Consider the following 25,854-nt stretch of genomic DNA (forward strand, 5'->3'; position numbering starts at 1 on the left):
GCCACGGCGCATAGAGCACGCGACGTATAACATGGAGGCGCGTAGAAGCCGTGGCGATTAACCCCTGTGGCGGATATATCCGGCCTCAGAGTAAGCGCTATAAATTTGCAAAAACATAGCGCTTATCTATCCGCCACCGGGTTTAGAGTGTATGGTCCCTTAAAGGGACGCGTCCCTCGGTCCTGCTTTTCTTTCAATGGGAGGCAGCGAACAAGTGCCCGTTCGGTCTATCCGAACGCTTTGCATCTTGCTCCCTGTGGGCGCACAATGGTTCAGCTTCATTTCAATGGCAGCGGTTCTTATTTCCTGAATAAAATACTATCACTGAATGAATATCACGTTTTATAGCAAAAAATGCCATGAAGGAACCGGAGAGAAAGCAAGAAAATATGTGGACGTGACCGAAAAGCGAGTTAAAAAAGTAACTTGGAACTTAGCTTACTTTGGCAAGGTTACCTGAAAAAGGAACGAGTTCTCCGAAAGTTAATACGGAGCAAAAGTACCGAGTTAAGTTACAAGTTACCAAAAAAAGGAACTTAGTTACAGTAACGAGTTACCTCGAAATCTGCCTTCGATTGTTGGATTGTCCTCCCCAGTTATTCACCAATGACACGCGTGTGAAAGTTGCGAAGTTGTGAAGGCTGTGAAGGCTTGCAGTTTATTTATTTATTTATACACATACCCTCGAAGCCCAGAGGGCACCACAAAGCAGTTAGTGACCTATTTCGTGGTACAATTCTTATTTCACAGATGGCGCTGCATCACGACATTATGAGAAAATTTAAAAACACACCGTCTGTCTCTCTCACCGTATATATGACTTTTGAATATCAGCTTCTCGCAACATCGAATTGCTAGTTTTGGCAGCATCCCATGGGAAGTGTTCCTTTGACGGAGTAGATGGGGGAACGTTGGAGAGGGTCGTAGCAAAACCTAGCCTACAGCTGCCTTTTAACAACCAAATCTTGACGCCTCATGATCTGTACACGTGCGCAAAAGAATATTTGGGAAACGTGACAGCAGTATGAGTGGTCAAAAATGAAAATGAAAGGGAAGCTACTCACAGTGCCTGGCGCAGCAACATACCATTCTTTTCTGCGGTCTCCTGATGAAGATGACGTCATTCTCACAATAACAATGTTCCTTTCACGAAAGTTACTGTTCTTGCTGAAGCGAATGTAGCATAATGTACATAATTCGTTCTTGGCGATTGACATAACACATTAACATAAAAAAATAAGCCTTGCAGCGGCGATATTTCCTCTCACACAGAATGTAATACATAAAACGCATGTATTTAGCGCACCTAGTGCACGAAATAGCAGATAGCTCAATGACAAACAAAATAAAAAGGGAGCAGCTTAACAAACCAGGATGAGGAAATAACTCTCGTCCAAGTTTGTCGAGTTCAAACTATCGTGTCTTAAAACTGGGGTAAATATAGAATTTTCCTGTGCAGAACAATTCTCTCCTTTGCATTGGTCAAGCGCCATTATTGTCAATGACGGCAAAAGAAACTGGGACCTGAACAAAGTAGAAACCCATAATAGAATGCAAGCTCTGCAAGGTCGAGACCTACAGACAATATAACTTCAAAGTCATACGGAGGCAAAGGCCAAAGGGGGAATAAGGAAAGCAGCCGTCATGCGAACTTGGGGGCCCTTGCAGTTTCGACATGCATTAAGAGGTCAAAAAAGGTCAACAGAAATATGACCTTCTTAATGCTGACTTAGTTCGCTTAGAGAATAGTTTCAGCATTTATTTTGCGATAATCTCAGTTCTACCTTTGTTTTTCGACACGAGCAGGAGCAAGGTGCGGTCGCACTCGGTGACCGCGCTGCGAAGCCTGCCTCGCAAACACGCCGAAAAAAAAAAAGACACAAGATTGTTTAATTTAACCACAAGCACTTTCCTACTTTTTTCTCCACGCATAAATCAGGTGTTCTTCTGCAGTTCTGTGTGAAGCATATCTTTCTAGCTTGTTATACCCGTTGAAAATATTCTCACTCAAAATATGCAATTTTCAAGGATCTTCATGACTTTACGATTTTTACTACACCTAAATCGATGAGAAATTAGTTCAGAATTTTTTAGTAGAGGGTAGTCCTGGTGCACTTTACACCTGCAACGAGTTGTGTCGTTAGGGGTGTAGTTTCTATAATAAATGTCAAAATTTGACAAACCTTGAAGTGTATCCCAGGGTTCCCCAAATCCCAAATTTTGCGACAGACCATTGAAACTCGGCCAGTAGGTGGTGTTGTCGTACTAGAAAATACGTTTAAAACACGAGCTTCTTCGGTACAGTAGAACGCTTACGACACGCTTCCAAACGGGTTATGGCTTTTGCTCGCCGCGCAAACTTCGGAGCCCTCTATCGTCAGAATGTGGCGGTGTTTGAGGCTAATACTTCGGATTTGGTATATGTCTACCACCAGAATGAACTGTGCATTTTTTTTCGTGATAATGATCTCTTGACCACTTGGCGTGGAATGCACCACCTCTGAAATCGGCACGCGCGTGTTGGTGCTCTCGCCTCGTGTCACGTGGAACTTTTGGGGTTTCGTGGGGCCAGGGAAGAAAAAAGTCGTATGCTGTAGGAACCGTTTGCGATGAGCATTTCTCGACACGCTCTGCAACTTTCCAATTCACACCTCGGCCTTAAGACTAACCATTCAAAAGTTAGATAATAAATTGCACATAATTAATTAATTGTTCACAATGAAAACACGGGACTTCGTGGGATATTCTACAGTTTTGATTAGCCTGTGACGCAGCGTGTGTTTTTTAGACCTCGGTGCGCGTTAGCCTGGACACCCTATATATGTTATTGTGTAAAGGAAAGAAGTGCAAAGCTACGAATGTACGAAAAGAAAGGGAGTAGATTTACTCCCTTTACTATACGAATGAATGAAGGACAGGCAAGAAAGCTAGCCCAGAAGTATTTATGGTGTCTACATACGTCACGGTTCACTTGAAGGATAAGTCCTGTCTCCTCCTAGCGGTTTGGTCTAAAAATGTCTATAGGTCTCAGCTTACAGATACAAGAGGCATATTAGCGTTGTGTTAGTAAGGTTTCTGGACGCATACAGGACGGATACTTGACGTTTAGGTGCTTTAGACACATATTACACATCCCTCTCCTCCGAATTTAGAAGTCATGTCGACCTTGGATTACACAGCCCACCATGCGCTATATACGGGACCCAGAACACGAACAAGAACTTTAGTTTGATAATGATGATTGGGGAGGTCCATCAGTGAAGCGTGGAGCGAGAATACAATAGTTGATATGAAACCCAACACGCATTCCAGATGGAAGCTAATGATGGCAAGCGAATGTGTCACGTGTAGCTTTGAGAATTGCTTGAGTATAAAAACATACTGAATACCGAGTTCACTGCGTTTTAACGACGCCCTGCGAGGAGTAACTCGGGAGACTGAAGAGATTGAATCGAGTTACTTTAAGTATGTTTGGGGTAAACGACGACAACAGCGTTTCAGTGTTTCTCGTGAGCAGGCTATAGAGAAAGACGAAGAAACTTCTGTAAGTCTCTCAGGTGCCGGGCAGCGCTGGTGTCGTAACATGGGTGATAAGCGAACGACAAGCTCGAAAAGTACCGTAAGTATGCACCAATGGGCAGCTTTTCCTTGGATATAGCGGTGTAGTCCACACGAGAAACACGAAGAGTATTCCATGTTCCGCTTGTAAGTACAGGGTGTGTGCAGAAAAACATGACCCGCATTTTTACATGTAACTCGTCCTCTACTTAGCCGAGGAACTTCCGGTGGCTTACGACGGCGTATTTATGCGTGCGAAAGCTACAAAAAACCCTGGAACCCATACTCAGTGTAAAAAAATAAACAGAGCGCGAAAAACATGGGCTTCCATGCATTAGAATAGGGCGGTCATGACAGTGCATGGTAGTGCATTTCGGTCTCATGAGAGTTATGTGCAGGCACCGCTAGGGGTACTGCCGATGAGCATCCATGTGGGACATCGTTTCGATTTATGCACCGATAGCTCTCCTAGCGGTACTTGAACACAACTCTCTACGTGCACCGTGTTGCCCTTTCACATACACCCTGTTGTCCACCATGTTGCCCTATTCTGATGCACGGAAGCCGACGTTTTCGTTGTTCCGTTTATTTTTTAAGCTGGGTATGGCTTCCACAATTTTTCTACAGATTTCGCACGCATAAATGCGCCATCGTGCGCCATCGTGCGCCACCGGAAGTTCGTTAGTTAGGTAGGCAACAAGCTATGTGCCTAAATGCGGGTCACGTTTTTCTGCACACACCCTGTAGAAATTGTAAGTCAGTAGAAATCACAAAGGGCGGCCATATTCGCTTTGATCCATTTCGTCGAAGAGTGCCGCAGAACAGGTAGTTCAGCATAGTTCCATTCCGCAGACACTTTTGAGGGTCAATGTGCGTAGCGGTTCAAAGTATATTAATGCCAGAACGGTGAAGGTTCCATCAAAAACGGTCTTATGTCATCAGAGGAGTCTTTTGATGTAGTTCCGTATCGGGACCAGTGCCTTTTTTTTAAAGAAAAAAGAAAAACAACAATCAAACGCTTTTACGTAAAAGAGGAACTAATTAGTAATCAAATTAAACAGGAATGACCCTCGTATATTGCGTGAAACGTATAAAAATTAAATTTTATTTATTTTTTAAGGCGTTTTTTTGAAGGCGATCCGCCATCTTTACTGAGGATCTTCTGATCTAACCCGAGGCACAGTCTCGACGCCTGCACCGCCTAGTGCGTGCCTGAGGAGATGGGGGGACGGACTAACCTCACTAAAGTGAGGTGATTTAGCCCAATTCAACAACCCTACCTTTTGCAAGATGGCAAGTTTCGAATCCGTTACGCTCGGCATTCCCGTGTTTCTGCTGCGCTAGAAGTGCATCACATGGGGTTGTTGAAATACATAGAAAAAAACTTCTAGTCTACAGAATTTTATAATTCTTCCATTTTTAGATTCAGTATATGACCTTCTTCCACATATTTACCTTCCTAACGCTTTCACTGATCTTTAAAAGCGAGTGGTCCCGATATGGAACTACACCCGCGTCTTTTCTCAACCGTAGATTTTGGCTTTCGCGATCGCATCATAAAACTACAATGATTGCATGCAATCACCATGCATGAACAGCGCGTACAAAGGTGACATTCTGGTATGAATTTCCGAGCACCTCCATAACCTAGCATCTGGTGAACAGAAATCGCACAAGCGAGGAAACACGACGAGCCACGCTCAGTAGTTCCCATCTTATGCTTTTATTGATCCACTTGAACGGTGTGGTGTTCATTTTCGTATGCGCACGCACAAAAAGATCGTAAGCTGTATCGCAATCCAGTACTGATGATACGTCATTGTTAGTTATCACAAACAGAGCCTAATGAATCTATGTCCTATACTGCAGAAGCTTTCGAAAACATCAGCTGGTCCCACGACGACGAGGAGGAGCACAATACGGCGCCGCAGGTCACTTTCAATCGGGTACAAGATGCTCCTCATCCTGGGTACTGCATTAGCAGGCTGCACATTGGGCGTGTGGTCGGCCTTGGCATTCACGCCATCGCAGGAGCCCCCCAACCCGAATGTAGCCCCAATTCCGCTCTTGGAGGATCTGCCGGTAGACGAGGCGGTTATGCCACCCGTTGGGAATTCCACTTATGCGCCTCTGTACCTACCTTTCGACCTCACCCCTCTCTACTACAGTCTCGAAATTCGCGTCCCATTTGGTGAGTTGGTTGATTATATATTAGCTAACTATAGGGCTGAAAGTAATTTTTTTTCTCTCGCAACTATTTCCACGTCTCTTTTCGCGTGTCCAACCTCAAAAGCGAGTATCAGTTCACGCGAATATGTCTGGTCAATGACACGTACCTCATTTTATGATTAACACGAAGATGAGCACTGCTATTTGTATGTAGTGTGCTGGCTCCAATGCGGTATCCAAAATTGGTTGCACACCACATAAGCAGCAACGTGTAACTTAATTTAGCTTGAGAATCATGTTCGCGGACAATCCAATACACCAAAAATTATTCACACTTTCCATGGCTTCCAGTCCATTCCTTGTAGCATCAAGACTTCATGAGAGCTAGCAGCTGTAGAATGAATTAAATACTTTCGTGATCCACGTCAAATGTAGGGGCTATAGAGGGCCTAACACCGACGTGGGTCTCTTTTGTGAATTGGAGATCCGAAATGACATTTGAAGGAATTCTTTCCCAAAATATTTCCCGAGAGAAAACAAATACCGTAGGAATATCTGGAGAGGTGTTTGGAAGCATGCTCGAATAAGTGAAACAATGACAACGGATATGGAGAAGCCGTATAGGAGGATAATTACCACCTTAAGGGGACTATAAAGTGAAATGCAACCTCCATCTTTTTCTCTGCCATCAGGTAGAACTTGGCTTTGTGATAGCACACAGAAGCCGTCACGTTTCAATCCTCCACATTTTTCCTGCTAACGAATTTAAAGGACTGATAATTTCGCGATCGCAGCGTCTAGAGACGCAGCATTGTTTTGCACTTTCCTCGTGGAAACTGGACGCTGAAAAGCTAGAACACGTGCATTCTGCCAACTGGTCCACCGAGACGTCATGCTTTTAATGTGTTAGAACATGCAGCGTCGTTTGTGTAGGTACCGCGACTCTTCGGGGATTGCTGTGTGTGGTTGTTGGTACTGGACATTTCGACACTAATCAGCCGAGCCGTTTTCGACTCGAATTCAAACGTTTCTGCTACTTCACTATTTGTACGTGTTTTGTGTTTCTGACTAATAAGTGTGTGTTGCATATCACATTCATTTTCTGTGGAGCCAAACTGATGTGCTGCACTTCCCTCGTGTGGTATTTCGAATTTCATTCTTCATTTGGTATGTTACCTGTGCTACAGAACTCAATGGAAGGAGTATGTTTATTGCAGCAAAGGAGGAGTATTTGTTTCCTCCTTCTGAAAGTGGTAAAAAGCACTCCCTCTGAGGAGTCCGCTGCGGGACAAGCGATTTACTCCCTTCAGAATCCATATACGCTTTTTCGGCTAACAGCTAGGTTTGATATGTTAGCAAAGGCCGTAGCCTTCTGCAGATCTAAAAATGGTCTCAACCATAGTCTTGTGAATTTTCTATCACCAGGTATAGTAGTGACAAAACCAGTGGAGAAAGATGGAACAATACAGATGTGTAATGACATGGATCTGGTTTAAAAGCCCAAGTTACATTTGATATCAGTGCGTACCAGAGTTGAGTCATACAGGGGCAACGGTCAGTGTGAAGGCCAATAAGTATTCATGTCTTATGAGTAATACACATTTTTGAGTATTATAATACTAATAGTTTTTTCAAACTCTCATCATAATACGCAATGCTAACGCAAACAATATTACAGCAATACTATTATAATACTTTGTATTACAATAGTATTGCTGTATACAGGGTGCTTGCTGCGACGTGTCCCTGAATTATATGAAGAAATCTATACATTGTACAAGGATGCATCTTGCTGCATTGGTCTTTGCGGCACTTTTGCCACTGTTGAAGACTGATTTTGTCAAATTTCAACTGCAATAAATGGAATTTCTAAAATTGATCTCGCTAATTCGCCAAGTCATCCTCAGTTTTTTCCAATGGAAATGGAAAACGCATGTTCGATTTACCCTGAAGCATCACTGAAGGCGTCCAGCACCACAGCGCGAACACATGAAAAAAATATGCAAAAAGCGCCGTTTTGGGACTCGCAAGTCGCCGGGCGCGCGCTAACATGCACGTTCAAGGCAAGAAGAGATATGCGTCGAACGACAGGAAGCGTCAGGGGGAAATGAAGGGGTGACTTCATCAGAGGCAGCAAATTTTGTGCGGCGAGAGAATGTCAAGGGGGCGGACCAACGACGGCCCGCATAGCGCTGAAATACTCGCGCCCGTCGACTTGCGAGTCCCAAAACGGCGCTTTTTGCATGTGTTCCCGCTGTGGTGCTGGACGCCTTCAGTGATGTTTCGAGGTAAATCGAACATGCGCTTTCTATTTCCGTTGAAAAAACGTGAGGTTGACTTGGCAAATTAGCGAGATGAATTTTAAAAATTCAATTTAGCGCAGGTGAAATTTGACAAAATCAGCTATCCCTGGTGGCAAAAGTGCCGCAAAGACCAATGCGGCAAGCGGCACCCTTGTACAATGTCTAGATCATTTTATATAATTCAGGGACACGTTACAGCAAACACCCTGTATAATAACAATGCTGTACAATATAATATATAACGTACAATATAATACAATGCTGTATAATACTTTGTAATACAACACGTGCTCCCCCCTTGCTCCACCGATGATATCGAGGTGAAATCCCCTATACCGAATACGTAGCTGGCGCTTCAGTCATTTCATGTAACGTTCTGGCGTTCTGCAGTTTGGTGTAGGGATGAATTAATTATATTGTAGCCATTAGTTAAACCGACTAAGAAAACAACATTAAACAAGTGAATTACACTAAATTGATTGTACAATTAGACAAGATCGTCGCTGTCATCCCCATCGTCATAGTCTTTGGACGATTCGCTCTCCGCGTGGGTCACAATTAAATCAGTTACTGACTTGCTGAGACTGCCCTACCTACGTCTCACTTCATTTAAATTAAGTGTACTAGTGTATTTGACTGCAGTAAATTAAGCCACCAAAGTAAATTCTACAATCGAAACCTCCTAGATTTTCTTTATGATTCCGTTGTTCCTTTAGAGCAAACTCTTGCGTCATGCATTTATGAGCTGCAACTCTGCGTCTGTCAATCCATTTACTTCACGTACCGTGAGGCCCGCTTTGCGTTACTCAGGGTGTGGGTGATAAACGAAAAAGCTCCTCTAAAGTATATCTCATTTTTTATTACAGAAAAAGCAAGCCATGTAGGCTTCGTAAGCATCGAGGTTCGTTGCAACGTTAAGACACGCCGGATAATACTGAACTTACAAGGCTACTTCACGATCACAAACTTCAGCCTCGCGGACGGACCTAATGTGACGAGCGTCTCTAATGATGAGCCATACATCATAGCCACTTTGGACGCTCCACTAGAAGTCGCCGCAACGTATCAGATACTGGTCGAGTTTACTGTACGGTATCCCTCCAGCACTAAAGGCTTTTATATTGACAATTACAACGGGGCAACAAGCTTGTCGTAAGTTCCTTCACATATTTGAAGTATACTGCACAAGGAATTATGGCATATGATATTGGAATAATAATAATTGGAAGTCGATTTACAAGGAGGGTGTGTCGGCCAACACTTCTGTGCATATATATGCTGCACGTGTCGCGATCCCATGAAAAACGACGTCAGGAATTCCTGTTATTTCTGTCAGGCTGTTATGTAGGACGTTGATGTACTTATGTCATGTTAGACCTTGATGTCCTGATGAGACTAGGCGATGATGTTCGGATGTCACGCCAGATATCGCCAAATTTTCTTTTTTCTTCTAACAAATCCCCCTTCCCCCAAGTCAGACCGTGATGTCCTATATGTCGCGCTAGAACGTGCCCTGGCATGCTGACCTACATGCAAATGACGCAGCTGTTCGCGTGGGCATACCAAATCATCTAGGCAACAGAGGCGTGTTTTGTACAACATATTTAATGTTACAAACTCATGCTTTTACAATATAGTTCTTTCAATAAACCCCAATACTAGCTCCTTGCACCGCAATAATACGCACCTGCTAGGGACGTGTCTCGAAGACGTTGCTGTGACACGTGCTTTTTTGAGCAATTGTGTTGCTTAAGGAGACTAATATGCAAAAATGTGTCTAGCACCCGCAAGTGAATAAGAGAAGTAATTAAAGAGACTGAAACATTCAAATAATTTAATTTCCACACAAGCTTTCGGACGGAAGTGTAATACAGTCAGACAGCAAATTACATTATTAAATAATTATCCTAAAGCGAGCTGCATTTGGAATGCTCAAGGCCTTTTCTAACAATCATGCTAGTCGACAACGACTTTACACGAATGCAGCCTCCCGTCCACTCAGATCTCATCGGAATGCTAAGTAATACCGCACGCAATGAGCGCCGCTATAAGGGGCCGACATTGTGATGTCCGTAATACGGTAAGACTCACGATAAAAAAAAAACTTCGATCCAGTGATTTATCCAACCCCCCCCCCCCCCCCCCCCCCACCTACACCGATTTTTCTGATGTCACACCAGAGTGGTCCAAAGGCAACAGAGGGCACATTAGGCCACCAGTGTTTCGAACACATCAGAAGAAACACGATAAATTTTTATGTCGCGTCTCCGAACTTCATGCACATCATGCAATTCTTGTGTTACATCAGACTGTCAGGTTGTCTTTCTTTCACCGGGAGGGGGGGGACTTGAAGCAATGTTTACTTTGCCGACATTCGTACCGTCCTCAGGACGGGATAGAACACGCGATCTCGAGCTCATCAAAACGGCATAGTACCACTGTGCTGCATAGGCCGCCAGTTCAAGTGATGTTAAAATTATTTTCGGGGGTTCGATAAAAAGTAATGGACTTACATGTGAAAAAATCATGGTGGTATGGCAAATGTATTGCTACGGAAGGGCAACTGTTTTTAGTACTACCAGCCAAGTTTCATCCAAATGTGAGGTGCTGCCTAATGACGGCGGCCGTGAACGTCAGTCCAAACGCGCACACCACGGCGAAGCGAGTCGCCCCATGATCCATTACCTGTTTTTGAAGGAATTAAGAAACAGCGAGATCAGTGACGAGGTGTAGGGAACATTGCAGGATTCCGCTGCACATTATGCAACAGCGAAGAGGTGAGTGCCTCAGTTGAAACGGGGACGGCAGGTCACCACAGATGAACCACGTTCCGTTCGCCGGAGAAGCACGACGACGGAAGACAATGTGACACGCGCGCGGGGTCTCATCATGAATCATTGTTTCAGTAGATTACGGTGGTTAAGAAAAGAAGTGCACGGGCCCAAGTTTTGCGTTTTTGATGCGGGCCTGGGCCGTGCTCGGGTTTCAGCCACCGAGCCTGGCCCGGGCCGGGTATGGGCTTGACAACGCCGGCCATGGTCGAGCATGTACGCGAACATATTTCACGAGCCTGGACAGCTGAATTTTCATGACACCTTTTTTTCACTTGTTATGGGATATCATGGTATTCTTATCTGAGAACTATCACTTTTTTATATGTGATCATGCTTATTTTGTGTAATGGGTCTGGATTTCCGGGCACGGGCCAGAAAATTAGGCGCGTGCAGTGCTCTAATACGACATACCACGCGGAGTGCGAGCAAGGGCCGACCTGAGGCGAATGTTACATGCCAAGTTTGAGTGCCTCTCAGCCGTCGTAGCGTCAGCTTAGAGCGCTTCCAATCCCACGGCTTCACCAACGCAGTTGTCCGCACTACGATCCTGTTCGCCTAGCCGACGACGCCCAGTTTACTCTGACAGACGAAACAGCCTTGTGGTTCGTGCTTTAACTATGGGCGATTTGACTCCAGGACCCGGTGATGCAACCGTCCCTGCAGGTGGCCGGTCAACCACGCCGGGGAACGCTAACAGCTTCGGCAACCTCCCGGCCTACATCGGCGAGCCCTGTCACCACCACCACCACCAGCACATCAAGCTCGTACTTTCCTTGTCGGCGACATATAATCTTGGACACGTTTCCTTGTAGACACTGGCGTTGCAGTAGTTATCCTACCAGTCTGTTCCGTTGACCGATGCCGCTTCGCGTTAGGGCAACCTCCATGGAGCGAATGTGCGGCAGAAGAACGGCAAACTTCGCCCGCCGTTGGAGCCCTGCGCAAGGCGTCAAAAGTGCTAACGTTCCCTAGCGATATGGCGATCTGGCCATGCCAGATATTTTTGTCCAGCGTCTGCCGGTTTCGGAAGCGTCTACAGCGGATGAACGCGGGAGTAGTCAATCACAGTGCATTATCTGCTGCGATTTTGCGCCGCCTTCGTCTCGCTGCGTTGTCTGCTCCCATGAGCGGCGTGTCCGCTTGTAGCAGTATTGAACATGCCTTTCAGTACATTGCCGGACACCGTTTGTTAAGGACGACGAGGTATGGGTCTCGCGCCTTCTATTATCATGCACGGAATCCCGGTGCTCAAAGTCTTTTTCTTTCCCGAATCTTGATACAATATAGCTCTGGCTTCTTCATGTACTCAGACACTGTTTTTTACACAGTCGTTGGATGTAGGTGTAAAATTTCTGTCATGAAGTGCACTTTTTTTCCTCCGGCTGAATTCACTAAGCTCGCACTTTGTACTCTAGCAACAGTTACATCGGAATAAGACTCTTCACCAGCGTGCGCTGGCAGAACGTGCACTGCAGTCTACCGGGCAACAAAATTAGAAAAAATTCGCTGCAAGGAGGTCGGCCTTTATTCCATCTTACGGCCATGAATAACAGCGGCATAGCATTCATTCGGCAACAGTTTTCCACTCTCTACCTCGGGCTGCACCGAAGTCTTGAGTGGCTATCCATGGCAGCCGGTGTCGGGCACACTGTGGTAGGCGCAGATTTCCGACGCCTGAATGTATTTATTGCAGACGTAGCGCGCAAGCGCCTGGTTGACACGTCGACGCATCTCGTCCAGGCATTTTCCGTCGACTCCGCAAGTACACTTACAGGCACCACGATCAACGCCCTACTGTCACCGTACTCAGCTATCTCCCTACTCTTCCCCAGCCGCCAGATTCGACGCGACCGCGTGCTCAGGATGATGTGCATCACATCGAGACTAGCGACTTGATGAACAAATCAGGAGGGCGCAAGGCGGCTGGTAGAACGGTGAGAGCGGCAACATTTCCTCGAGTTTAAGGAAGGACAAAACACAGAAAGAGCACGGAACGGAGAGGACGACATGGGACTCAAACCAGCAATGAGAGTTTTATTCTGAAGGTACAAAAATGAAAAGTAAGAAGTAGGTCCTCTAGGAGGAGAGGGGGGTGACAGAGGCTAAGTCGGCTTAAAGGGACCATGAAATTCACGACCCCCCCCCCCCTATATATGTGTATGTTTCTTTTTTTTTTTTCTGGAAACTGTTCTTCCCGCCGAGAAACTAATATTCCAGAAATTTTGCCGGCCGAAATCGCTCCACTCTGAGAAGCGCGCGCTTCAAGTTCCTCTTTCGCATTCCTCCTCTCCCTCGCGCATTCACTTGTGGAGCGAGCAACTGTGCGGGCCGTGCTGCTGGCCCCCGTTGCTGCTCGCACCGGTGTGGCGCAATGCCAAGCAACGCCGTTGTGAGGCTGTGAGCGCAGTGGCTCCTGCCAGTCGCATATACGTATATTTACGTTTTAACATCTGACAACAAAGCAACTGCGTTGTGAACTGTGAGTGTGATAAAAGATGAAAGTCACTGAAAAGGTTAGCCACCTGTAGGAGTCGAACCCACATCTTCTGGATTGCCGGTCCAGGGCTCTACCAATTGAGCTAAACTAACACGCCTTCTCAGCGACTTCCAGTGTGCGTCATCTATGTATGTATTTCTCTCTTCTATGTTGCTCCAGCCTCAGAACATCAGGTCTCTCATGTGACTCTGATGTTTGGAAGCTGACCCGTTTGTTGCTCGATTTGTTTGTACGAATTATCAATCTAAAAGACTGAGTGGTATAATGCTTTGTTTTACCTTGTTTCAACTCGTGTACTTCGTAACCATTAATATTATTATTCAAAGCAGCTTCGCGCTTTCAAGCGATTTTATAGTAGTATGGTAGTTATTTTTGTTATTGGAAAACAAAGCACAGAGTAGTAGTAGGAACAAAATCTCCTGACGACATGGTGCGTCAAGCGTAGGTTTCTTTATTTTAGAGGTGAACTGCACAGCACTTGCTGGAGTTGTTCTGGCATGTTACCCCGGTGAAACACTTTAGCTGACATACACTTGGGCCGGCCTGGTTTGCGAGAAGAATAACACAGTATGCAACTAAACTTCCGGTGAATGCAAATGGATGTAATCCACCTGAGTAATGATTATAAGATAAGGAACAAAAGTCTGCACCTCTTAAAGCAACCTAGCTTATTCAGGTGTCAACAAGAAAATGTATTCCTCAATATCGTATTTGTGCACATAATCAAGTAAACTGAAATCAAACTAAAAAAAAAAGAAGAAAAAAGAAACCTGATAACCATATACAGAACCCGAATGGTATAGGCAAGACAATGCTGCAAAGAGGAATCTGGAAGGAGGCTGCACAACATTTGTCTGCTCTGAATAGTGGGTTGCAGTGGTCATGCTGTCTCACCTCTAGGGTTTCAGGCTCCGCTGAGGAAGTTACCTGTAAACATGAAAGCAAATGAGTGAAGAGAAACGAACGGATACATATGTTCAATATATTACATAAATGTTCTGTTCTGTCTATTTTCATAAACACTGCACCACCTGAGTTTAGTGACTAGATTCTATTCATCTATTCTGTCTTTTTTTTTTTTTACTCTCTCTCTCTCTCTCTCCCTCGTCTCCCTCGTCTCTGTAAGCGGCCGTAAGGTTCCAAGACACCCAGGTGAGAATTAACCCATTTTCGCATTTGGACCACACAGACTCAGACATCTCTGTTAGCTCCAATAACGAAAAGTACTCACACTTTCGCGCTGTTTAGGTGGATGTTCTTTCCCCGGTGTGGACAGGTATTGTGATGGCACTACACCTTGATTCAAACGACACTGAGCTCAGTATCCAATACGTTGAAGAGATTCAGCGTCCCCTTGGTAATCGCAGTCATGGAGATGTTCGCTACAAACACGAGCAGTCGATGGCACCGCACCGTCTTTCCATTCCGGCGGTCCGATTGCTTCTGTTCAAGAAAAGACTAAGAGACCAGTTCGACACTTACTCATAACTTTCATCTCGTCAGAATAGCAATGGAATCCCCAGAACCAACAACCAATCGTAGAGTTCCACGCGTTATAAAGCACACACAATTTCCTTTCATTGTTCTCGTCTTCTAGGAATGCGATTAAAACAACAGACGAAATGAATCCGCAACATCCTCCCCCGGGAAATTAGAATTCTCATTTATACACGCAACGTAAATGATGAAAAGTTGCATATACACTGACCAAGATAATGAGATACGCATGCGGAAAGATCAAAGACCTCATAGCGCACTCAACACAACTCTAGTGGGTACAATAGTTGTACGGGCCTGCATAACACTGTCCCATCAGGAAGTCCTACTGCACAGGCACGTACCTGATTGTCTCTTCCCACAAACACATCCGTTATTCGTCCAGTTTTCCACATATGGCGTGCAAATCTCTCATTGTGGAAGTCCCAAACTTGTAGCGGTGCTAGGAGTGCTTGCTGTAGCGGTGGCCTTGACCTGATGCGCTGATCTCAGCTGCAGAAGATACTCTGTTCTCCAGCGCCTCCAAAAGGCGGTTAGCATTTGTTGCTGAAGTTTCCACCTAATCTCTACACCAATCCTTGGTTCGTGGAAGTTGACGTCCAGAGACGGAAGAGACGTCATCCTCCTTGCCACTAAGAAGTGTGCTGGCGTAAGCGGTGCTGCCTCACTTGGTCGTGAGCTCCTCGGAGTTGAACCTACTCTTGCCCAGGGTTTTCTTCGGGACATTTTTTTTTCACGCTTCTGACCAATCGCTCCCAGAAACCACCCCACCAGGCAGCACGCTCAACGATGTATTTCCAGCTAATTCCTTGGCCGGAGAGGTGGTCCTGGAAGCTTGGCCTTTTTAATGCCTTTCATATTTCTTTTCCTGCTCGTTTGAAGGTTGGAGCGTCGTGTGCGTAGATCACTGACGGCAACCCTCGTCGAGCCGTAAAACGCTTGAAGGCCAAGAGGAAGCACGTCGTTGTCATTCTTCATACCGACTCTAGATGTATGGCTCGAGTGACGGCGCGAGTGAACAGTGCGATATAAGCCTTCTGGTCGTTTCCTTCTGAAGACTTCACGAACAGTGGCCCTGCAAAGTCTATGCCGACTACCTCGAAAGATCCGCTTTCGTTCACTCGTTCGGCAGGAAGAGGGGCCACAGGTGCAGCTGCTGGTTTCGCTCTGTAGCGAGCACACAAAGTGCAACGAAACAATCTTTTTTGACAGTTGTCGGCATCTTGGAACCCAATAGCTCTCTCGAACTTCCGTTATCGTGTCTTGTACGCCGCTATGTAGCAGCCGACGATGAGCGGCCTCCACAACGAGTTCGGCAAGCTTATGCCCATGAGGTAAAAGTACTGGCTGCTTCACCTGCGTGGGCATTGTTGAATACTGCAGACGACCAGAGACCCGTACTGTGGCATCTTCGTCGAGCACAGGTCGAAAGTTCGCGATCTGTGACTTCTGACTCAGTGTACCGTTATGTCTCAGTTCTTGTATCTCTCAGCGGTACTCAGAGTTATGAGCCTCTTGGATCCAATACATTTCTGCACGTTGAATTTCTTCGGCGCTCAGGAGTCCGCGGACTTTCTTCAGCCGACAGTTTGTCTACGAAGCGACAAACCCACGTCGCGATCCGCAGTACGAAATGTAATCTGCTGTAGTTTGCAAGGGTAAAGAGCGCGGTAGACGTAGCCCGAGCGTCCACGAGTAGTACGGTTTTCGCTCTCTCTGACTCCACTAGCTCGTCCTGAGCCTGCGTCGACGGAGTGTGGTTCGGCCACGATTATGCTGTCATTGGCAGTCATGTAGGACCTCTGAACCATTTTTCATCGTTCAGCAGCTTCTTCATTGTATCTCCTCTGGTCAGAAGGTCCGCGGGATTTTGCTCTTCCGGGCAATGTCGCCATGTTGACGGGTCTGTCGTCGCTTGGATTTCCATGACTCGATTTCGAGCGAACGGTTTCCATCGAAGTGCTGAGCCCCTAATCCAGTACAATACGATACTGGGGTCTGCCCAGAAGTACTACTTCCGTGGTCACGACGGGAGAGAGATAGATACGAACTTCGCCAATCGGCATCCAATGAGTGCTCCTATCAGCTCCAAGCGAGGCAGGGTGAGAGGCAGTGGTGCCACACAGGACTTCGCCATCATAAGTGTCACGGTAATTTCGCCATTTTCGTTTTCCGTGCGAGCGTAAACCGCGGCTCCGTACGCAGATGGACCTGCGTCACTGAAAACATGCACTTGGACATCATCCAAGCAATCCTTGATTCCTCTGGTTACGTAGCGAGGTACCTCCAGTCTCTGCATTTGCGGCAACTCCTCGCACCAGCTGATCCACTCCATCGTCATTGCCGGTGGCAAGTCGTCGTCCCATTCAATACCGAGTTGCCATATGTGTTCAAAGAGTATTTTTGCGCGTGTCGTGAATGGAGAGACAAGGCCCAATGGGTCGAAGACTGAGGCAGAGACTTGCAGTACGATTCGTTTCGTAGTCGTCTTCGAGGCTAGACCGTGAAATTGGCTCGTTTCCGCAAGCTTCAACCGGTCGGTCTGACGATCCCACAATAGTCCCAAAAGTCTCGTCTCTGTACTTGCAGAGTTCTGTCCTGTGCACTCTTGTTCTTGGAACAGCTGATCAGGAACTGGAAAATTCGACGCCCACTTCCTCAGATCCATTGCAGCCAACTTCATAATAGCCTTGGATCCTACGTGGATTCGCCTTGCTTCATCTACGTTTGGTGCCTCTGTTAGCAAGTCATCTACATAGAACGATTTTGCTATCTTCTTGGCCGTTTCTTCCAGATGTCCTTCCACGTGACTCAAATGATACAAAATTGTTGCTGACAGGAGGAAAGGATTTGAAGCCGTACCGAAAGTCGCGCGAGTCATTTTCCACACTTCTAACGCTGGCAAAGGCCCTTCTGCTTTAAACCAAAGAATACGTAGTGCATCACGGTCCTCTTCCTTCACGATGGTTCGTAGAAATGCTTTGTCTGCTACGAGAGCGATCATCTCCGTACGAAAGCGCAGTAGCAGTCTTAGCAATTCATTGTTAAGTTTCTGTCCTTTTTCTAGATAGCCGTTTAGCGAGTGACTCCCTGGAGCGTGGGATGAAGCGTCGGACACGATCCGTAGCTTGGTGGTCGCGGAACTCTCCCGGAACACTCCTTGATGAGGCATGTAATATACATGTTCCGAGAACGTAGGTTTGACTTCGTGGACAACTTCGGCATGTCCTTCATTTAGATACGATCCCATGGCTCCGTCGCAGTCCAACAGCCGGTTGTTGTTGGAGCGCAACTTCTTCACCAGGCTCTCAAGCCTGCGTTCGCCACCCTTCGATTATCCCCGAGATCAGTGCTACTCGTTTTCCACGGTAGACTGACTTTGTAGCGGTCGTCCTCCTTTTCTACCGTATTCTCGAAGTACCGCATGGCGGCATCGTCTTCCAGTCTGTAATCATTGGTGTCATCTGTGATCCCCAAGCCTTCTAGCTCCCAGAGCTTCCTTACGTCCGAGTGCGTTCCGTCCGTGACGACTTCGACGTGTAGTGCACAGGTCAAGGCTTTCGTGTCTTGGGCGAGTGAAGACTTAAAGAGGGCTGGTCCTTGGAACGTCCAGCCGAGCTGCGTGTTAATTGCAACGAAGCCGTTATCTGCCGCAGGACGTTTAACGTCGGTCTTCATTAGCTTCCACATTTGGTCTGCTGCAATCAGAAGCGCGGTACCGGGTTCCGACTTCACGCCTGGGAAGAAGAGTTCGTCAGCGATGTGTCCGCCTTCTGTCTTCACAGCTGCTACGAAAGCGTCGTCTGGAGGAGCCACCAAGATGTCGTTCCAGATGAAGGGGATCTCGACTGCTTCGATGCAGTGCTCCCTCTGGTCGTATTGACTTCGCAGTCGTACTGGAACCACTCTGCGGAGAGTAGCACGGGCTACTTCTGAGGCCTCACCGAACGTGTTAAGCCTCACTTCTAGCTCTTCGAGCACTTGTAGATTCATTCGCTTCGAGACATCTTGCCGGATGAACCTCTTCTGGCTCGCGCCGTCGAATAACCCACGTACGTAGGCGGACCAGTTGTCTGGGATAAGCCATGCTCTGAAGGTTTGCAGCAGGACGACGGCATTGCCGGTACTGGACGTATACATGCTGGTGGTGTCCACTGCCTTTGTTTTGGTTGCTGCAGCTGAACGCCACTCAGGGTCACGGAGAGAAATGGCGTGCAGCCTTTGCACAACCGAACAAGCAATCTTCCGCTTGCTGTCTTTAGCGCGATGGCCCTTGACAGTACAATTGAAGCAACGACCTTCAGAAGCGAGTATCTTCTTCTTTTGCTCCAGATCTACGAACACCATGCAGTTAACCAGTTTCATACCCTTCTGCATTAGAGAAGATGCAGCTTTTCTCCGTTTTCGCTGCCGTGTGCAGCACAGCAGCTGCTGGTTGAGTTCTTCTGGATTGATGGCTCTTGGGCTGCGTTGGACTGGGTTCATCTTTCCTTGGGCTGGCATTAAGACTTCTTTCCCTGCTTTGCTTTCCCTGCTAACTTGCTCTCCACTTCAAGACTGAGGAAATCCGGTATCTTCTCCAGGTCAGAAGATGGGTCTGGTGAAGTGGTGTCCGTGTTATCAGATCCTCTACTTCGTGGACCCTCGCGCGTGTGCCCGGATCCGTGGGTGGACCGACGATAGTAGTCCACTGTAATCTCGTTGGGCAGAGTCTTTAGTAGGATGTCTGCCAGCAAGGTGGAATACGTCGTCGGTGAAACTCCAAGCGCTTTAAGTCCTCGTATATGCGTTTGCATGTGGTCATACAAGCGTCTAAGTCCACGAACATCGTTCGACGAAGATACTCCAGGGAGCAACCGTAGCTTTCCTAGATGCTCTTGCTCGATTTTCTTGCGATCTTCGAAGCGACGGGTCAATATGTCTATCGCATCCTCATAACATCCCTCCGTTGATTGTAACCCAGCAATTGCTGCTGCAGACAGCAGAGTTCTCAAGTAGTGGAACTTTTCGCAGCGGAAGAGGTCACTGTTATCGTGGATAGCCACTCGAAACTGTTCCCAAAATGGTTGCCTTTGAGCAAGATCCCCGGAAAGTCTGCAGCTGCAGACCTTCGATAGTCGTATCTTGCTGGACCTCTCACCGTTCGTTCTTGTGCCCGCTGAAAGTGTGGACGTTACCATGGGGCTTCGAGTGGACGCTCTCATGTCCTCAGTCTTCGCCTTCAACGCCGCCGTTGTTCGAATAACATGGTCTTCGTATTCTAGTACGGTGGCATACTCTTGACCAGAGTTGCGGAGTTGCCACTCCAGAGTTGGAATGATTCCGGAATCATTCCAGATTTCTAAAAGCCTGGAATGGAGTTGGAATGGAACGGCGGAAACTGTCGTAGGGATGGAATGGGAATGGAATTAGGCATTTTTTGGCAGGAATGGAATTAGGATGGAGTAGTCTGGCTGCCCAGGTGGTAGTTTTGGTTTCAACCCGGTTGTTTCTGTCTCCTTGTGCCCTGAAATAACCTTGTCTTTGTGCTTTATCCGTGCTGGGTAATGTCAGTCTCCTCTAGCACTGCTAGCCTACCCAGCACGGTTACCGGTCCTTTTTCTTTTATTGATGGAATTAAAGGAATGGAATAGGGTTGCCAAGCCATTCCGCAACCCTGCTCTTGACCCACCTGCTCGTCCGAAACAAGGGGCTCGATCTCCTTGTCTACTAGGCTAAGCTCCCTACCGCTTGCAACCAGTCTATCCAGTAACGAGTTGTATGTGTGACGAGGCGTCCACATCCGGAAACGCCGCTGTCGCTTCATTGTAGTCTGAGTGCGGCGCGCGCTCCTCTTCGCTTTGAGACGTTCCATCGCTGCAGCCTGATGACGGTATCTTGACGTGGGAACTATACAGGTCAACTGGTATTTCTCTCGATCCTGTAAGCTGTCGTTGCAGAGCAGACGTCCCGGGTTTCCGCACCAGTAATATTGTTCAAGAAAAGACGAGAGACCAGTCCGACACTTACTCATAACTTTTATCTCGTCAGGGTAGCAATGGAATCCCCAGAACAAACAACCAGTCGTAGAGTTCCACGCGTTATAAAGCACACACACTTTCCCTTCATTGTTCTCGTCTTCTACGAATGCGATAAAAAAAAGACGAAGAAATCAATCCGCAACAGCTTCGTGCCATCAAAAGCTGTCCGTCTCGTTACTGGGAAGCATATGACATTGGATGCCCCGCGAATATGGATGTGAATTAGGGCAACCAACTATCCAACATTGTCTCTGCATGTCGGCGAAAACCACAGGATGCGACAGCGATAGACTGCGACCATCGCGCCGAAACTGCCGTCATGGAGATTTCCACTCCCAATAAACGCATACGCGGTACACTACGGCGCATGCTCCTGGCGGGACCACGACACGTCACGATGCCGTGGTTCCGTCAAGTTGCTCGCTGTGTCTCCGCACAGCAGCACGGCGCGCCGCCAGCTGTACTCTCTTTGCCACTCCGTTTAAATTCGCTCCCAAGAATACTCCTCGCATGACGAAGGTAAAATCCTGGTTGTAGACTAAAAAAAAAATGTTTTCTTTCTGACGAAAACGAGCCAAAAAATCGTTTCATAGTCCCTTTAAGGAGGTCACTGAGGCCCGCCATTAGGGCAATTGAGGGCTGACTTATCGCTGAGGGGTTTGCAGCTATGGCAAAAGATTCTAAAAGAATGCGAGGGAAAACTTGCCTGCAATGGAGTAAAGAGGTGGAAGAGGTGGTGGTTACAAAGGAGGGAGAACAGTCTGGACAGGAGGAAATGTGTTTTGCCATTTCGGTGGTTGGGGATGAATTGGTCACGTTCTTTTCACGTTCGCGGATGCACGTGTTCAAACAACAGCCCGTTTGTCCTATATATGTGGCACCGCACGGGATATCGTAAGCCACAGCTTTTAGAGTCAACGTATTTGTGTGTGTGTTTCACACTGCAATCGTTATTCGTCGAGGGTCTTACAAACCCCGTTAATTTTGGGAGTTTCTGGTTTACAGAATAGACGACCTTGAGGTTTTGGGCGAAGAGAAGCTGCCCTAAGTACTGGGAAAACCCCTGAAAAAGGCGTATAACCATGGGCGTTCCCAGGAATTTTTTCCAAGCGAGAGCAGGCGCTTATAGGGGGATGAGTGCAAACCCGCACCCACTACCGCATCTTTTTCTGGAAGTGGACGTTGTGCACTGTGTGGGTGTTCAGAGGTTCCTATTATGATATCTGATTGTAATCATTACGACCTATGACTAAAAAGTGCACTATTTTCACAACCGACATTGCAGTTCCAGGGGGGTCCACGCCCCCCCCCCCTGCCCCCCTGTCGGTACGCTGATGGGTATAACAACTGGGCGCCGGCGTATGTGTTGGGCATGGCTTATGGATTTTGCAAAGGCAATGTGATGGAAGCGATGTTGTATTGAGTGTTGGGAGTAGCCAGCTTCTAATAAACGTTGGACATGTCTTTTTACGGCTGACCTAACATTATGTGAACCAGCCTTTTCTAATACCGTTTTGCCATCGCTTGTTTGAGTCCCGTGTCGTCCACTCCGTTCCGTGTTCCTTCAGTGTTTTGTCCTTCCTCAGACTCAAGGAAATGCGCTGCTCTCACCCGGGGCTTCCTGGTTTCTCTCGGGCATGTCGCCTTACTCCAGAAAAACGTAAGATAGCGCGAGCCGAGTTCGACCACATTCTCTCCATTCGTGTTGCACAGCCAACTTCACCAATTGCTTCAAGTACAAAAACGCAGCTCAACTGCGTACTCACGTGTGAGCACCCCTTCCATAGAACTGGGGACGAAGAGACATTGCCTTTGAATGATGATATGCAAAGTTCGAGCAAAGATGTTCACCGAAAATTGATGTAGTCACTAGATAAAGTGTATTTACGTGTAACGACCAACCAGATGTGAGCACGAAGTTATGCTGCGTGTTGCTTGTTTCTTGTCCCTGTTCTTTTTTACTGCGTTCTTGCATTCGAACTGGTCCAGTTTATGGTACCCTAGCCAGCGTTATTGTCGGAAAGTGGTCGTGTGCGTGGACGACCACTTGCTGGACTCACTAGAGTACGTTGTCGAAGAACACCGGGGACTGGCGCTCTTGTGGCGACTATAACCTTAAACCGATGAACTTATACAGCCGCCTTAAAGCTTCTCATTGTACCTGATCCTTCCCCTTTACCACGGTTACAAGACGCGGCACCGCCCTCTACAGCAAGATAGACCTCATGAAAGTTTGTCGCCACATTTATCCAGACCCCAATCTACACCCCCAAACACCCCCTAAAAATGTTGCAACACGTTCCTATAACTTTTTACCTGTGCATTCCCTCGAAAAAAAAAAAAGGGGGGGGGGGGGGCTTGCGATTTCAGTTGTAATAACATGGCGGTACTGATACGTTAAGCTGTTGTGACCCCCCCCCCCCCCCAATAACTTTTGGAGACACCCCTCTGTGCTTCGGCAACTACAAGCAAAAAAAAAAAAAAAGGTAAATGCAACTGCAATTATGCTACATGCTATTACATGTAGCCGCGCTTGTTCCAACGTCGGTGTAGGGGTTAGTAACTCACTGGTGAGAGAAGATTTGCATGAATAGCTCATCAAACGAGTGAGGAGAAACCGGAATTCTTTTCACAATGGCCCATGTGTAGACCCTGTGGGTGGCGACTGAAATCGAAACGAATATCGGTTCGCTTACGGTTATGGTTCAGTGTCAGAACCCTGAAATCGATTTCGGTTACGGTTACAGGGTGGGCCGGTTTAACAGCCAGTTTCCGTGAATTGTTTTTGCTGAAACTGTTGCGGGGAATCAACGGGAAGGGGGACTGACTCACAATGGAATCCTGTGGTTGGGCAGCGACAAAACGGTTCGCGAACCGTTCGGGTAAAACGATTCACTGAAACGCAATAATACTTGCGGTTACCGGTAAACAAGCAGTTAAACCGGTATTTTTTAGGTTTTCTTGAGTATGTGTCTCCAAACTGCGTGGATGTCGCAAAATGACCTAAAAAGTGCAAACGGGTAAAAATGAACATATATATATATATTTTGCGAAAATATATATATATATATATATATTTTTTTTTTTTTTTTTAAAGATGGTGCAGTGCCAGGTATAAAAAAGAGAACTCTTTGTTCGACGCACTTTTGCCGTTTGTGACATTACCAATAAAATAATTTGTTGCAGTCTCCATTATCTTCTGCACATTCATTTCGCACATGTTTAACAAGCTCCAAGGCAAGAAAAACTGCGTGCGTTCAGCGGTAAAGCAAATAAGTGTGGAGAGAAACAACGTGCAACCCTTCGTATCTCAAATGATCACAATAATATAGTTCATAACTCATAAGGGACGTGCAAAATACATGTCATACGATTATGCGTCCAAGCCTGTTGATGGCATGTCCTCTACAGAAATTCTGAATGAAAAATACATGACGAAGAGATCTGCTTTAACAGAAGCACGTATCACACCACTAATCAGAATTGTAAAGTGATGCAAATATCGCATCCACAGCTTCGCGCTCACGCTTGAACCGATTCATATGAGCGGGTAACCGATATCACATTTTTAATTCGTTAGCATTAGGAGTGTCAAAATGGAAAGAGCTGTATGTATGTATACAGGATTTTCCATTTAAGATTGACCCCACCTTTAAAAAATAATGAATCATCGCAGAAGAATGAAACCAAGTGCATAGTGTTACCAGTGACCTGGAGCATTTAATAGTATTTTTTGTCGCGCAATTAACTGATTAATTAATTAATTTAATTTTCTAACTTTTTAATTAGGAGGATCACACCGGAGATGTCAACTGTGAAGTTGTGGGCGTTGACATGAGAAAGCGAATGCAGTATGTTGCAACTCTCTAGCTCATACGAGTCTTTTTTTCCCGGGCCAGCAGAAAGGGCCCGGAGTTCCGAAACAACGACGGAATCAGTTTCCGTCGCGCGAAAAGAGCGCTTGATTGCAGCGCTTTCTCACGGCCGCTTGACGAACAAGCATTGATGCCGTCCGTTCCGCTGATGCTGTTATCTGTCACGGGTGCGGGGACACCAGCAAGGTCACTGCGGCGCTTTACCTCTTGATTCTTTGTTTTTTAGGCGTGAAACGACACACTTGGGTGCTGCCGTGTATTAATACACGGGAAGCGGAAGATAACTGCTCACGGCTTACCTTGAACCACGAGCGCGAGATTATTAAATCAATGATAAAGGAAAGCTGTGGGCTATGAAATTTATGAAGCCGCTCTTTTACGCCTTTTCATTTGCACCCACTCTCTGAGTTGTAGCACAAGTTATGTCTTTTCCAACGAAGAGACAGTAGGTACGATGCTTGTCCTAGATGTTGCACAGGGCAAACAAGAAAGGAAGGAAGCAAGCGAGCATGTAAATAATAACAGTAATAATTGGGGGGTTTATGACTATAGGGGAGACAACGGTGATCATGACCGACGCCACGGTAGTCTGCCTGTGAATTAATTTTGCCCACTTGGAGTTCTCTAACGTGGGTGGAATCTTACACACGGAAGATCGTATGTAAGTCACACCAGGAGACGGCATGCCTAAACAATCCGTGCCTTCAAACAAATTGCTTGCGTCTCCGCCCGCGTTCAGAGCACGCGACCTTGGGAATGGAAGCAGGAAACGCTATTAACCAAGCCATCGTCTTTTTTTTTTTCAAACTGGCAACGAAGTTTGTTCAAGCAAACAAAGAATTAAACGAGTAGATAAAAATAGTGTGCCTTCTTTTTCATTCAACTTATTTTACAGAACATTGCACAGGTATTTTAACATGACCGAAACAATACTATGTACATTCAGAGCAGGTGTTCGAAAAGATGGCCTTCCTCAGCCACACAAAACATGCATCTCTTAATTGTCCGTTGCCCTCCGCAACGTGGCCGCGGGGATTCCACGGCACACTTCCGTGATCCTCGCCTTAAGGGCGTCAGGTGTTGTTGTCTCCTGGTCGTACA

General features: G+C 46.6%; 1 protein-coding gene across 2 annotated transcripts in view; it reads left to right on the forward strand.

Moving 5' to 3' along the window:
* The first annotated feature begins 3,520 nt into the window (after positions 1–3,520).
* The window catches only part of LOC135383609 (glutamyl aminopeptidase-like), an 83,491-nt gene continuing 61,157 nt past the window's right edge, over positions 3,521–25,854 (forward strand). For both annotated transcript variants that reach the window (XM_064613001.1, XM_064613002.1), the window contains exons 1-3: positions 3,521–3,619; positions 5,428–5,749; positions 8,897–9,182. In XM_064613001.1, coding sequence (XP_064469071.1) covers positions 3,584–3,619; positions 5,428–5,749; positions 8,897–9,182 — 644 coding nt within the window. In that variant the 5' untranslated portion in view covers positions 3,521–3,583. The remainder of the gene's footprint in view (positions 3,620–5,427; positions 5,750–8,896; positions 9,183–25,854) is intronic.

Source organism: Ornithodoros turicata, chromosome 2, assembly GCF_037126465.1.
Source record: "Ornithodoros turicata isolate Travis chromosome 2, ASM3712646v1, whole genome shotgun sequence".
Lineage (NCBI taxonomy): Eukaryota > Metazoa > Arthropoda > Arachnida > Ixodida > Argasidae > Ornithodoros > Ornithodoros turicata.